Below are 13,969 nucleotides of genomic sequence, written 5' to 3'. Positions count from 1 at the left end.
TTAACTTGCTGCCACTGTAATTACACACACGCACGCATACACACACGCGCATATATATATATATATATATATATATATATATATATATATATATATATATATATATATATATATATATATATATATATAATATATATATATATATATATATATATATATATATATATATATATATATATATATAAAGAGATTTGAATAAAAACAACTCACATAAAGTAGCTGCTAGTATATCCAACTTATCACTTTTGGTATAAACTTGCTGTCAGTCTATCCAACTTATCACTTTTACATGATTATAACATCAATGTTTATCCAGGTATAATATAATTCCTTTACTTTATTAGATGCCATTTTACTTACACATGGCACATTATCTAAAACATTATTACATTATCCGCTTTTAATGTGAATTCGTCGCTTGAACAAAAATATTGATTCTTGAATTACTCGCATGGCACATCATAAAAACAGTTGTTACTAAATGCATTAATTATTTTTCTGTTTGTTCCTTAACTATTTTTATAATTCCATCTAAATTAATTCTTTATTTTTACTTATTATTTTCTTTGTTTCACAATTTCCTGTGATATTAGACGAACAACATAATATTTTTAAGGAGATCATGGTTGTTGTTGCTGAACGAAAAGAAGGTGTTCTTTTATACGGTTTTGGTGGTACTAGGAAGACTTTCATGTGGAACACACTATCAGCAGCTTTATGTTCAAACCGCGATATTATTTTGAATGTGGCTTCAAGTGGAATTGCAAGTTTGATTTTACCAAGAGGACGAACAACACATTCTAGATTCAAAATACTTATCCCATGCCTAGAATCTTCTATTTATAACATCAAGAAAAAATTGGACCTTGCTGGGTTGTTGCAAATAACAAAACTAATCATTTGGGATGAGGCACCCATGGCAAACAAATCCTGCTTTGAATCTCTTGACAAGTCTTTAAAAGATATCATGGGTATTGATGATGTGCCTTGAGATAGAATTTTTGGAGGCAAAGTTGTTATATTTGGTGGTGACTTCCGACAAATTCTACTTGTGGTTCCAAGAGGTACTAGGTCTGACATTGTACATTCTACAATAAATGCTTCATATATTTGGGACCATTGCAAAGTTTTGACACTAACCAAAAATATGTGTTTGGGAACTGAGTCACTTTCAAACGATATTGAAGACATTCGTAAGTTTTCTAAATGGATTTTACAAGTTGGTGATGGAAAAATATCTGAACCAAATGATGGATATGCTGAAATTTCAATTCCACCCAAGTTCCTACTAAATGATTATTTGGACCCAATCGACAAAATTGTTTCAAGTACCTATCCAAATCTCCTTCAAAATTATTCTAATACTACCTACCAAAAGAGTCGAGCTATTTTGGCTTCAACTATTAAAACAGTTGACGAAATCAATGACTACGTCACAAATCTTCTTCCAGGTGAAATTATTTATCTACTTTTGTCCCTTTCTATTATCTTATTTTTCCCTTTAAATCTTAATCAAAATACTCAACTATACAAGTGACGCTAAGGAGTTTTTAAATAGTGACTCCATTGACAGATCAGAAGCAAATGATAGTGATGGTTTTGAACATTTAACTCCTAAATTCTTGAACTGTTTGAAAACATCAGGCTTGCCAAATCATTCCGTGAAATTAAAAATTGGATCATGCATCATGTTGATACGGAATCTGGATTAATTTGAAGGCCTATGTAATGGAACAAGATCGACGGTTACTAGACTAGCAAATCATGTCATTGAAGCCAAAATTATATCAGGTACACACATTGGAAATATTATTTATATACCAAGAATGTCTTTGTCTCCTTTTCAATCTTCTTGGTCATTCAAACTTATTCGAAGACAATTTTCCATTGTTGTTTCTTTCTCAATGACCATTAACAAGTCTCAAGGCCAATCATTAGATTATGTTGGTTTATATTTGCCAAATGATGTATTCAGTCACAGACAACTATATGTAGCAATGTCAAGAGTCAAGAGCAAAGCTGGACTCAAAATATTGATTCATGACAAAGACAAAAATCATTTATCTAAAACAACAAATGTTATCTTCAAAGAGGTTTTTCATAATATTGTGTAGAAATTCATATATTTTACAACTCTTTTGGTTTATTTTCCTTTATCTTAAACAACCTTATTATCAATCCAAGAGGGGAAATTCCATTTCTTATTCTACTTTACTTATATATTAACAATTATAGTTTATTCCATTCACTTTATTATTAGAATTTGCTATATATATTTTTATCTTTAAATAGTTTATGAATGATACAATTATATTGTGTTTGCATCACATTCGTCTTCAATATTATGTTAGACTAACATTCGGCTTCAATAGTATATGAATGCTACAGTTATATTGTGTTACAATTCTGTTTCAATATATTATGTTACAATTATATTGTGTTAGCACTAGCTTCAAATTCTACTTCAATATTTTCTGCTAAAAATCTATTCATATTTATTTCAGCTTTTGATATATTTACATATTTTTGAACTGTAAAATCAATAGTTATTTCTTCAAATGATGACTACATAAATTTTTGGTACAACTTACTTACATGAAGTTTCAAAGCTGAAACATATATTTGTGGATTATAAAAATGTGTTCTGGTTATCTAATTTAGCCATTTGATTAAGAGAAATTACTACCGGAATTATCTTTTGTTCTCATTTTACATAACCATTTGATAAGATGGTGAAGATTGATGCAAAATTGATATCAATTTGATTATGGTCAGTGATAAAGCCAAAGCCATGGCATCTCAAGATTCTCAAAGAAAGGAAAAAAAATGAAACTGGGTTGACATTTCTTAAAAAATATAGAGGATTTTGCATTATCTTTGTTTAGTATTCTATTCCTGAATTATAATAAATAGAGGACAACATCTATATAGAGGATTTTGCTGACTTATAACATGTTTTGTATGGTACAAAATAATTTTAGCATTCCGATACAGAAATATAATTTAATATATAAATGATTTTATCTGTGCGGACACACGGGTCTTCTACTAGTACTTTTAGATGCTATTATGAATGTTTGATGTGTTGTGATCTAGAGTTTGATCAAAGTTGATTTAAAGTTATTAGAAGTTGATTTAAAGTTGATTTACGGTTATAATTGCTTTTAAGTTATTATTTAATATTGTTTTAAGTTTAAAAATTAAAATATAATTGAGTTTTTAACAATTAAATATCAATTAACCGCACAAACTAATCCATTTTAACCGATAAATCATTTAAATCGGACTCAATTAAATTGATTAAAAATTCAGTCGGAATTGGATCTCATAATTGCTTCCATGATTTAAAACGGTTTGACATTTTGGGCCCAAACTGACCGGTGTCCCGCCTATGTTTTTCTTCTTTTGATGTTGATAATACAACTGTTGATCATTGACCATGACATATAATTTTATTAATGTTTTTAAACAATAACTCTGTAGTGAGTATGAGAGTTTAGCATAATAAGTGTTCCAATTTCAACAAAAAGTATGATATAAAGTTCACTTGTAATTTAGAATTTTCCCATGGTTTATTTCTTTTGTAGAATTGTAAAAAGTAACTCATGAATCGGCATCTTTGAGTTGTAAGAATAAGATGAATAAATAGAGTAGATTGATTGGATTGTTTCAGGGAATATTCATTGGGATTAAGTCATTGTATATCTTGTACTACGTGTCATAAATGTTTCACACATCTTACATTATTTTGCAGGTCTTATAAGTTGTACTATTATATCTTGTACTATTGTAAGCTATCTCTATTTGAAAATAATTATCTAAATAAACCTTTAGAGGATAACCTTTTGATCTTCATAAGGATAAAAGATTAGAGTAGCTGACATTTTTGTAACATTGACTAGATGATCAAACTAATCTTCATCGGAGGCAAAATGATCACCAGAGTATGTGACTCATTTTTCTTTTGTAAACAGTATTAGTGACATGCAATGATGCACCCGTTACATATTATTGGAGATAATGATGCCATAAAATAAATCTCATTTTCCTTATGTATATGGGACTAGTGTTCAACTTGGTGGGACTTTTTATTACCGGTCATGTTTTTAAAATTTTATTCCCAATATATCCTATTCTAAAAATAAAATTATAGGATGTCTTAATTTGCAGTATTCTCTCGTTTAATGAATGGACGAATTGTTGAAGAAATTTTTTGGATAGTATTGACTCGGTCATTGGTTGGACGAGTCTTGTAGGGGTTGTCTCATCATGTGTGAACTCGGTCAATGGATGGCCGAGTAAATGAAATCATTATTTTTTTTATTTTTTAAATTATTTTTAATATATCCAAAATAAAAATAAAAAAAAGATTTTTTTTTTAACTCAGTCAACCATTGATCGAGTCCATACTGCACACAAAAGTCATCAGGGACTCGTACATCCATGGACGAATAGATAGTGTAAATAGGGTATGCTGGAACTTTAATTTTAAAATAGGTTATATTGAGAATAAAATTTAAAAAAGGAATAAGGCAGTAAAAAGTCCACTTGGTGGAGATAATGATGCTATATGGTACTAGTGTCAGATAATGTTGTGATTGTTCAACTTGGTGGAGATAATGGTGCTAGAGGGAAAGGGAAACGTCTTAGCTTCCTTATATATAGGGCTGGACAACGGGCCGGGTTGGGCGGTTTCGGGCCCAAAAGCCTCATCCATCCCAACCCGCGGTTTAGTCATATAAGCCCATTTTCGCCCATTTTTGTAATCGGTTTGGACGGGTTGGGTTAGGACGGGTTGCGGGTTATGCAATCGGTTTAATCGGTTTTATTGGGTTGATACAAATCAATAAAATGAAACCTTAAAAACAAATGTATGTAAATTATTAATAATGTATTACTTTCCTCGACTAGAACGGTTTAAGTTTTGTGCCAGTGTACAAAGCTAACATAAGAATCTTCAAATTAACTACAAGCAAAAACACAGACTCACACACACAATTACATCTGTGAAACCTCATTTCTTGGCTCTCAGTGACTATGCTTTCCATTCATAAGATTCAAACTTGAACCTTACTTAAAGACCAGCATTGGATACAAAATATGACATATAATTAGTGAGTTTCAATCTGTAAATGTGCATCATAGATTATATCATCTCTGAAAATTTCAGCGCAACTAATTTGCGTTGATCATGAACTCGTAAAGGTCTTTCTCTATCCACCCATTCAACATCATTTACTTGATACAAATCAATAAATTGATTATATACTGTTGTATATCTGGCCTCTAGTATACCCAAAGGTCTTTCTCTATCCACCCATTCAACATCATTTACTTGATACAAATCAATAAATTGATTATATACTGTTGTATACCTGGCCTCTAGTATACCCAAAATCTGATTCACATACGTTGAGCGGAACCTGCACAAAGACGTAGAATGAAATGAAATGAATGATAATTCATTCTCCCATCAATGTCGAAGTTTACATATAGGGATGGTTCTTACATTCAGGATCTTCTTCTCAAATATGTCAAACTTGTTTAAAAATAACATGAAGGACGTTTTCTGTCAAGAAAAGAAAGGAACAAATGTTAAATGCCAAAATAGTATAAAGCTTCCTATATAAGTGTCATATATATGTGTGAGGAAACTTGAAAAGAATTAGGCCCTGTTTGGATAAACAACTTACTTATAGCTTAAACATTTATTTTATTAGTGCTGATGTATCTATTCTATAACAAAAGATAAAATAAAGTCAAATTGTTTTCACATAAACTATAAGTTGTTTTTATAAGCTACCCTTGAGAAGTTATGGAAATATGTTGAAAATAGTTCATGGACATGACATAAGTTGCTTCCGTAAGCTCTCCCAAACAATCTCACGAAGTGTTTATATGAGTCGATAAGCTCAAATAAGTCAATCTAACCAAACCCTTAGTTGACAACAGAATTTACCAAATAAACGTAGATGTTAGAATTTAAGAAAAGCGTGAAAGGAAACCTCAAAACATGGTTGCTTCAGGATCCATTCAAAAAGCTCCTTAGTTTCCATCAGTCTGTTCTTGCTTTCATCCTCAAAAAGTGTTTGATCATACCTGGAAGGAAAATCAAAGTCAACACTTGCGCTTTTCAAATCTCACAAGTACAATGCTTTTGGCAACAACACTTGATAGATGAATTGTTGTCTACTAACATGCTTTAAAAGCACAACTAACATCAAACATGGTTTTAGTCATTGGCAAGCATTTTATATATGGCAAAATAAAAACGAACAGAAAGTATTTAAAATATAACTTGGATATTTTTGTAGTACACACTATTTGAAAATAAAATTTCCCAAACAGACTTTATCATTGTCATTATTAACCACATTATGATGTAAAATCAAATGGTAGGCCATACTCGCTAATTGCAGCACATATAGCGAGTGGACAAGAACCGTTCACCCGGCCAAAACCGCGGGTAACCGAAAAAGAAAACCGAAATGGGCGGGTTCAAACGGTCTATCGGGTCAGTGATTAAAATATAGCAGTTTCAATTGGGTTTATATGGGCGGGTCGGGTTCAAAATTCTGAACCGCGGGTACCCAAACCCGCCCAATTGAGATACCCTCCTAGGGTTTTCCAGCAGCTCATTCTGTTCTCTCACTCACCTGTTCTCTCACTCATTTCGCTCATTCATTTCATTTCTCTCTCAACTGCATTGCAGATACTGTAAGTTTTCTTTTCCTTTTCCTTTTCTTTCTTTCCTTTTTCCACCCTCAGGTTTTCCGTTACACACTCGATTCCTTCATTCAACCACTATTTTGCTTTCGAATCGCTTTTTTTTTCTCGCTTTTCTTCATAATCGCGTTTGTGCTGTGTCTAGCTATTATTAATTACTCACGCTCTTCATATTGTTATTGTTTTGTTTCGCTTAAAATTTCCAATTTCTTTCCGGATCTGGATTCATTCATTGCTAGTATTTCACAATGCTCAAATCTGATTTAGTATTATATCTTAACTCTTAATTCTAATTATCGCCGTGTTGGTGTTGTTCTGGAACTTCCATTTCAGAGGTGGTTTGGCTTGGAGTTCTACCAACAAGGCTCTCATCTTCAATGTAAAGTCTCTCTTTCTATTTTTCTTATCAATTTCTTTCTTGTTTTACTCTTAGTCCTATTACGGTTTTGTTTCTGGAAAATTAATTCTTAATTTACTGTTAATTCTAATTATCACCATCCAATTTTGTTTCAAGATTCTGGGGGAGTAAGTAGGTTATGCAATTACCGTTCCGCTTTAGTATTCAATCACCGTTCCGCTTTATGTCTCAGATTTTTCAGGGTTGAAATCTATTGTGAGTCTTAACATATCAGGAAATTTATTTCAGGGTTCTGTTACATATGTTTTTGTGTTAAAGTTGGAGGTTTTGGACCTTAGCAGAAATCAATTTCAAGGTCACATTTCTCAGGTAAACTACTACAATTGGTATCATTTAGTTTATCTTGATTTTGGAGTTTTATACGCATTATTCTGAATTGTTCTTTATTCTCTGCAGGTTGGTGTTGTTTCTGATTATAACTTGTCTAAAGCAGAAAACAAGTAAGAGCTTGCACCATTTATTGCTTTTTTTCATACTTTAAGTGCTTTTCTTAGGACCTTTCAAATTGTTTTTACAAATTATCTTGTTGAACTTATAATTAAAAGTAAATTATGTTGGTTAATAAGCTGAAGTAAGTTATCCAAACATTCTTAAGTCATTGTAGAAATTCAGTGCATTTCATTTTCAACTTAAATAGCTATCATCTATTTTCATGTTATTTTATCTGATAATGACTTTTTTCAAATAGCCAATTTTTACTTGATTTCTATTTTAAATTTTGCAACCTGCTTTTCCTTCAATTATGTTGATTATGGCTCCGTCATTTTTCAGTGATGGGTCAGCCTAATCAAACTATACCTACTGAATATGTCATGAATGAAGTTGGTTCAACAGCAACAACTGAAGTTGTTGGAGCAGAATTAGTTAATACCCAACCTACAAAGAAGAGGAAAGCTAGTGCAAGTGGTTCTAGGCAATCATCTGCTTGTTGGGAGCACTTTATTAGATTACCAGATGACTTAGTTGATACACCAACTGCAGCTTGTAAACACTGCCACAAAAAATACCTATGTGACCCTAGGACTCATGGCACCACCAACATGAACCATCACATTCTAAAATGTGCAAAGAAGCCTAGAACCATTGATCCCACCCAAACTATTCTGACATACCCCTCTGCAGAAGGATCTAGTTTGGGTCATGTTAGCTCCAAATTTGACAAGCAAGCTTGTAGAAAAGCTTTGTCAATTTTTGTGGTTCTAGATGAACAACCATTTAGTGCAGTTGAGGGGGAAGGTTTTAAGTACTATTCTAAAGTAATGCAGCCCCAGTTTACTCTCCCATCTAGGCGTACAGTAGCTAGAGACTGTTTTCAGCTACACTTGGATGAGAAACAAAAACTAAAAGCCTTCTTTAAGTCTGACTGCAATAGAGTAGCACTTACTACTGATTGTTGGACTTCTATCCAAAATCAAAACTACTTAACCCTTACGGCACACTTTGTGGATAACGAATGGAACTATCAAAAGAGAATTATAAGCTTCACAGTTATTCCAAACCACAAGGGTGATACGGTAGGTAGGAAGATTGAAGAGGTGTTAAGGGATTGGGGAATTAGGAATGTGTCTACCATAACTGTTGATAATGCAACTTCAAATGATGTAGCTGTAGCATATTTGCATAGAAAAATATCAACTATGAATGGGATGATGGGGGATGGAAAATGTTTTCATATGAGGTGCGCTGCTCACATATTGAATTTGGTGGTAAATGAGGGTTTGAAAGATAAACATTTGTCTATTACTAGTGTTAGGGATGCTGTTAGATTTGTCAAGTCCTCACCTCATAGGGCAGCCAAGTTTAAAGAGTGCATTGAATTTGCTGGAATAACTTGTAAAAAACTAGTATGTCTCGATGTTTCAACTCGTTGGAACGCGACATATTTGATGCTTGAGGCTGCAGAGAAATTTCAAGCTGCTTTTGATAAGCTTGAGTATGAAGAGTCGAGCTATAGGGAGTTCTTTGGAAAAGGTAGTCCTCCTAGTAGTGATGATTGGGACATTGTTAGAGCTTTCATCTCTTTTTTAAAGTTATTCTATGAAGCAACTAATGTTTTTTCCACCTCTCAAAGTGTGAGTTTGCATAGTGCTTTTCACCAAGTGTCTGCGATCTATTGTGAGTTGAAGCAAGCTACTATGAACTTGAATGGTGTTTTTGCAAGTGTGGGTGGGGACATGATGGAAAAGTATAATAGATATTGGGGGTGTGCTACTAAGATGAACAAGTTGATTTATTTTGGAATCATTTTGGATCCAAGATACAAGTTGAGTTATATTGAGTGGACTTTTAAGGATATGTATGGAGTCGGATCTGTGTTTGCTACCGGGTTGATCAAATCTATAAAAGAGAGCTTACAAAAATTGTATGATTGGTATAAGCAAGCTTATGACCAAAATCATAGTAGACAACCTCTTGGTAATGGTGAAAACAATGTTTCCAATGATGAAACAACAGTTGGCCGTCCTTCACTAATGGCTAGAGCCGATGCTTTTGAGCAACATTTAGAGGAACAAGACTCGATTGACCAACAAAATGAGCTTGAGGGTTTTTACTCTAGTAAGTGTGTCAAAAGGGATCCTAAATTTGACCTTCTTGTGTGGTGGAAACACAATTCAACACAATATCCTATTTTGTCTACAATAGCTAAAGATATTTTTGCCACACCAGTGTCTACGGTTGCATCAGAAAGTGCCTTTAGTACGGGAGGGAGAGTCTTAGAAACTTATAGGAGCTCCCTAAAACCTGAAATGGCAGAGGCATTAATTTGCACCCAGAATTGGTTAAAGCCGTCTTTTACCTATTTCAAAGACTTGAACCTCATGGAAGATTTTGAGCTTTCTGAAGATATTATAGCAGGTAAAATTATTTTTAAAAATGTTATATCTTTATTTCATAATTGTTATATATTTCTAAAAAAATGTTTATTTCATTATTTTAGAATTTGAAGAAATTTCTTCTACAGCAAGAAGAGGATCTTTACCGTCTCAGCCACAACCTTCTGGTTGTGCTTGAAAAATATGGAGGTATATTTACTTTATTAATTTGATTTATTTATTACTTTATTCCTTTTTAAAGCTTAATATTTTTCTTGTTTAATTTTTCAGTTCAACTATGTTTTTTGAAGTCATATGTGACTTATATTTTGTGACTACTCAATGGTCAAATAATATATATTTTGTCCCGTAAATGAGGGAAGAAACTGCAGTTCAGAAAGCTAAGGAAACAGAACTTACTAAAACCATTCACATTACAGGTTCGCTTAGTCATTCACGCCAAATCTATTTTTTTTTTGTTCTTAATGCTGTTGAAGGGTGCTTAATTCTCTTTTGGTTGCTGCACATTTGTTTTCTCAGATGGTGTTGTTTCTGTTATGAGAATTGTGCTATTAAAAGAGTGTACAATAACTACACTGACAAACATACTATGCAATAATAGCACAAAGGTTTCAATGCAACCAAACAACATAAATAGTCCTGCCAGTCTATGCTCTCATTTACTCCTTTGCCCCTGTAGACTCTGCTTGAATTGAATTGGTTTTTAACTTAGTCCCTATTCATTCGTTTGGCTACTCTAACAACATTGATCAGCTTTTTGTTACACTGTTATTATTCTATTGCTAAGAAAGTAAACATTTGGTCACAATGGTTCTTACTAGTACGCACATGCTTTCTCTGCAATTTCATGTTGATTAATTAATTTATATTAGTTGTGATACTCAAACCATCAAACATCAAATTTCTGCCATTTCTGGTAGATTGTATACTTAACCATGTGATGTATCATTTCAAGTACAGTTCTAGCTATAGTTTGGTATTTACAGTGTTTCTGTTAAAAGAATGATCTTCAATCTCAAGGGTAAACATAAGTTCTATTACCATGTCACTGAATAATTGTCACAGTTGTTATATTATGTGCTGCAATTAGCGAGTATGGCCTACCATTTGATTTTACATCATAATGTGGTTAATAATGACAATGATAAAGTCTGTTTGGGAAATTTTATTTTCAAATAGTGTGTACTACAAAAATATCCAAGTTATATTTTAAATACTTTCTGTTCGTTTTTATTTTGCCATATATAAAATGCTTGCCAATGACTAAAACCATGTTTGATGTTAGTTGTGCTTTTAAAGCATGTTAGTAGACAACAATTCATCTATCAAGTGTTGTTGCCAAAAGCATTGTACTTGTGAGATTTGAAAAGCGCAAGTGTTGACTTTGATTTTCCTTCCAGGTATGATCAAACACTTTTTGAGGATGAAAGCAAGAACAGACTGATGGAAACTAAGGAGCTTTTTGAATGGATCCTGAAGCAACCATGTTTTGAGGTTTCCTTTCACGCTTTTCTTAAATTCTAACATCTACGTTTATTTGGTAAATTCTGTTGTCAACTAAGGGTTTGGTTAGATTGACTTATTTGAGCTTATCGACTCATATAAACACTTCGTGAGATTGTTTGGGAGAGCTTACGGAAGCAACTTATGTCATGTCCATGAACTATTTTCAACATATTTCCATAACTTCTCAAGGGTAGCTTATAAAAACAACTTATAGTTTATGTGAAAACAATTTGACTTTATTTTATCTTTTGTTATAGAATAGATACATCAGCACTAATAAAATAAATGTTTAAGCTATAAGTAAGTTGTTTATCCAAACAGGGCCTAATTCTTTTCAAGTTTCCTCACACATATATATGACACTTATATAGGAAGCTTTATACTATTTTGGCATTTAACATTTGTTCCTTTCTTTTCTTGACAGAAAACGTCCTTCATGTTATTTTTAAACAAGTTTGACATATTTGAGAAGAAGATCCTGAATGTAAGAACCATCCCTATATGTAAACTTCGACATTGATGGGAGAATGAATTATCATTCATTTCATTTCATTCTACGTCTTTGTGCAGGTTCCGCTCAACGTATGTGAATCAGATTTTGGGTATACTAGAGGCCAGGTATACAACAGTATATAATCAATTTATTGATTTGTATCAAGTAAATGATGTTGAATGGGTGGATAGAGAAAGACCTTTGGGTATACTAGAGGCCAGATATACAACAGTATATAATCAATTTATTGATTTGTATCAAGTAAATGATGTTGAATGGGTGGATAGAGAAAGACCTTTACGAGTTCATGATCAACGCAAATTAGTTGCGCTGAAATTTTCAGAGATGATATAATCTATGATGCACATTTACAGATTGAAACTCACTAATTATATGTCATATTTTGTATCCAATGCTGGTCTTTAAGTAAGGTTCAAGTTTGAATCTTATGAATGGAAAGCATAGTCACTGAGAGCCAAGAAATGAGGTTTCACAGATGTAATTGTGTGTGTGAGTCTGTGTTTTTGCTTGTAGTTAATTTGAAGATTCTTATGTTAGCTTTGTACACTGGCACAAAACTTAAACCGTTCTAGTCGAGGAAAGTAATACATTATTAATAATTTACATACATTTGTTTTTAAGGTTTCATTTTATTGATTTGTATCAACCCAATAAAACCGATTAAACCGATTGCATAACCCGCAACCCGTCCTAACCCAACCCGTCCAAACCGATTACAAAAATGGGCGAAAATGGGCTTATATGACTAAACCGCGGGTTGGGATGGATGAGGCTTTTGGGCCCGAAACCGCCCAACCCGGCCCGTTGTCCAGCCCTATATATAAGGAAGCTAAGACGTTTCCCTTTCCCTCTAGCACCATTATCTCCACCAAGTTGAACAATCACAACATTATCTGACACTAGTACCATATAGCATCATTATCTCCACCAAGTGGACTTTTTACTGCCTTATTCCTTTTTTAAATTTTATTCTCAATATAACCTATTTTAAAATTAAAGTTCCAGCATACCCTATTTACACTATCTATTCGTCCATGGATGTACGAGTCCCTGATGACTTTTGTGTGCAGTATGGACTCGATCAATGGTTGACTGAGTTAAAAAAAAAATCTTTTTTTTATTTTTATTTTGGATATATTAAAAATAATTTAAAAAATAAAAAAAATAATGATTTCATTTACTCGGCCATCCATTGACCGAGTTCACACATGATGAGACAACCCCTACAAGACTCGTCCAACCAATGACCGAGTCAATACTATCCAAAAAATTTCTTCAACAATTCGTCCATTCATTAAACGAGAGAATACTGCAAATTAAGACATCCTATAATTTTATTTTTAGAATAGGATATATTGGGAATAAAATTTTAAAAACATGACCGGTAATAAAAAAGTCCCACCAAGTTGAACACTAGTCCCATATACATAAGGAAAATGAGATTTATTTTATGGCATCATTATCTCCAATAATATGTAACGGGTGCATCATTGCATGTCACTAATACTGTTTACAAAAGAAAAATGAGTCACATACTCTGGTGATCATTTTGCCTCCGATGAAGATTAGTTTGATCATCTAGTCAATGTTACAAAAATGTCAGCTACTCTAATCTTTTATCCTTATGAAGATCAAAAGGTTATCCTCTAAAGGTTTATTTAGATAATTATTTTCAAATAGAGATAGCTTACAATAGTACAAGATATAATAGTACAACTTATAAGACCTGCAAAATAATGTAAGATGTGTGAAACATTTATGACACGTAGTACAAGATATACAATGACTTAATCCCAATGAATATTCCCTGAAACAATCCAATCAATCTACTCTATTTATTCATCTTATTCTTACAACTCAAAGATGCCGATTCATGAGTTACTTTTTACAATTCTACAAAAGAAATAAACCATGGGAAAATTCTAAATTACAAGTGAACTTTATATCATACTTTTTGTTGAAATTGGAACA

The 13,969-nt window shown here is 32.6% G+C and overlaps 3 protein-coding genes and 1 long non-coding RNA gene across 4 annotated transcripts; 3 read left to right on the top strand and 1 right to left on the bottom strand.

The window, feature by feature from the left end:
- Nucleotides 1-1,147: 1,147 nt before the first annotated feature.
- LOC127137022 (uncharacterized) lies at nucleotides 1,148-2,114 on the top strand. Its single transcript, XM_051063517.1, has 2 exons — nucleotides 1,148-1,451; nucleotides 1,720-2,114. Exons 1-2 carry the CDS (start codon nucleotides 1,148-1,150, stop codon nucleotides 2,112-2,114), a joined length of 699 nt encoding a protein of 232 aa, XP_050919474.1.
- Nucleotides 2,115-4,940: 2,826 nt separating this feature from the next.
- On the bottom strand, nucleotides 4,941-6,099 carry LOC127135437 (uncharacterized). Its single transcript, XR_007808551.1, has 3 exons — nucleotides 6,006-6,099; nucleotides 5,510-5,569; nucleotides 4,941-5,423 (listed from the first exon to the last, which is right to left on the bottom strand). It is a non-coding gene; the product is annotated as an uncharacterized LOC127135437 (long non-coding RNA).
- A 127-nt stretch (nucleotides 6,100-6,226) lies between these two features.
- LOC127137021 (uncharacterized) lies at nucleotides 6,227-7,539 on the top strand. Its single transcript, XM_051063516.1, has 4 exons — nucleotides 6,227-6,242; nucleotides 6,537-6,717; nucleotides 7,060-7,105; nucleotides 7,373-7,539. The coding sequence occupies exons 1-4, from the start codon at nucleotides 6,227-6,229 to the stop codon at nucleotides 7,517-7,519; spliced, it is 390 nt and encodes a 129-aa protein (XP_050919473.1). The 3' UTR covers nucleotides 7,520-7,539.
- Nucleotides 7,540-7,801: 262 nt separating this feature from the next.
- Nucleotides 7,802-12,473, top strand: LOC127075039 (zinc finger BED domain-containing protein RICESLEEPER 2-like). Its single transcript, XM_051016488.1, has 6 exons — nucleotides 7,802-10,000; nucleotides 10,083-10,167; nucleotides 10,249-10,397; nucleotides 11,379-11,472; nucleotides 11,909-11,968; nucleotides 12,055-12,473. Exons 1-2 carry the CDS (start codon nucleotides 7,918-7,920, stop codon nucleotides 10,154-10,156), a joined length of 2,157 nt encoding a protein of 718 aa, XP_050872445.1. The 5' UTR covers nucleotides 7,802-7,917; the 3' UTR covers nucleotides 10,157-10,167; nucleotides 10,249-10,397; nucleotides 11,379-11,472; nucleotides 11,909-11,968; nucleotides 12,055-12,473.
- The last annotated feature ends 1,496 nt before the right edge of the window (nucleotides 12,474-13,969 follow it).

Source organism: Lathyrus oleraceus, chromosome 4 (assembly GCF_024323335.1).
Source record: "Lathyrus oleraceus cultivar Zhongwan6 chromosome 4, CAAS_Psat_ZW6_1.0, whole genome shotgun sequence".
NCBI classification, from domain to species: Eukaryota; Viridiplantae; Streptophyta; class Magnoliopsida; order Fabales; family Fabaceae; genus Lathyrus; species Lathyrus oleraceus.
The sequence above is the reverse complement of the archived record's forward strand: the minus strand, read 5'-3'. Positions and strand labels throughout refer to the sequence as shown.

Bases quoted from the DNA above. Each gene is read 5' to 3' on its own strand.
- LOC127137021 (XM_051063516.1), top strand. The intron at 6,718-7,059 runs GTAAGTTTTCTT...CTTCCATTTCAG, and splicing joins TCAACTGCATTGCAGATACT to AGGTGGTTTGGCTTGGAGTT. The intron at 7,106-7,372 runs GTAAAGTCTCTC...AATTTATTTCAG, and splicing joins ACAAGGCTCTCATCTTCAAT to GGTTCTGTTACATATGTTTT.
- LOC127137022 (XM_051063517.1), top strand. From the start codon at position 1,148: ATGTGTTTGGGAACTGAGTCACTTTCAAACGATATTGAAGACATTCGT. The intron at 1,452-1,719 runs GTGAAATTATTT...ATTAATTTGAAG, and splicing joins CGTCACAAATCTTCTTCCAG to GCCTATGTAATGGAACAAGA.
- LOC127075039 (XM_051016488.1), top strand. From the start codon at position 7,918: ATGGGTCAGCCTAATCAAACTATACCTACTGAATATGTCATGAATGAA. The intron at 10,001-10,082 runs GTAAAATTATTT...TCATTATTTTAG, and splicing joins TTCTGAAGATATTATAGCAG to AATTTGAAGAAATTTCTTCT.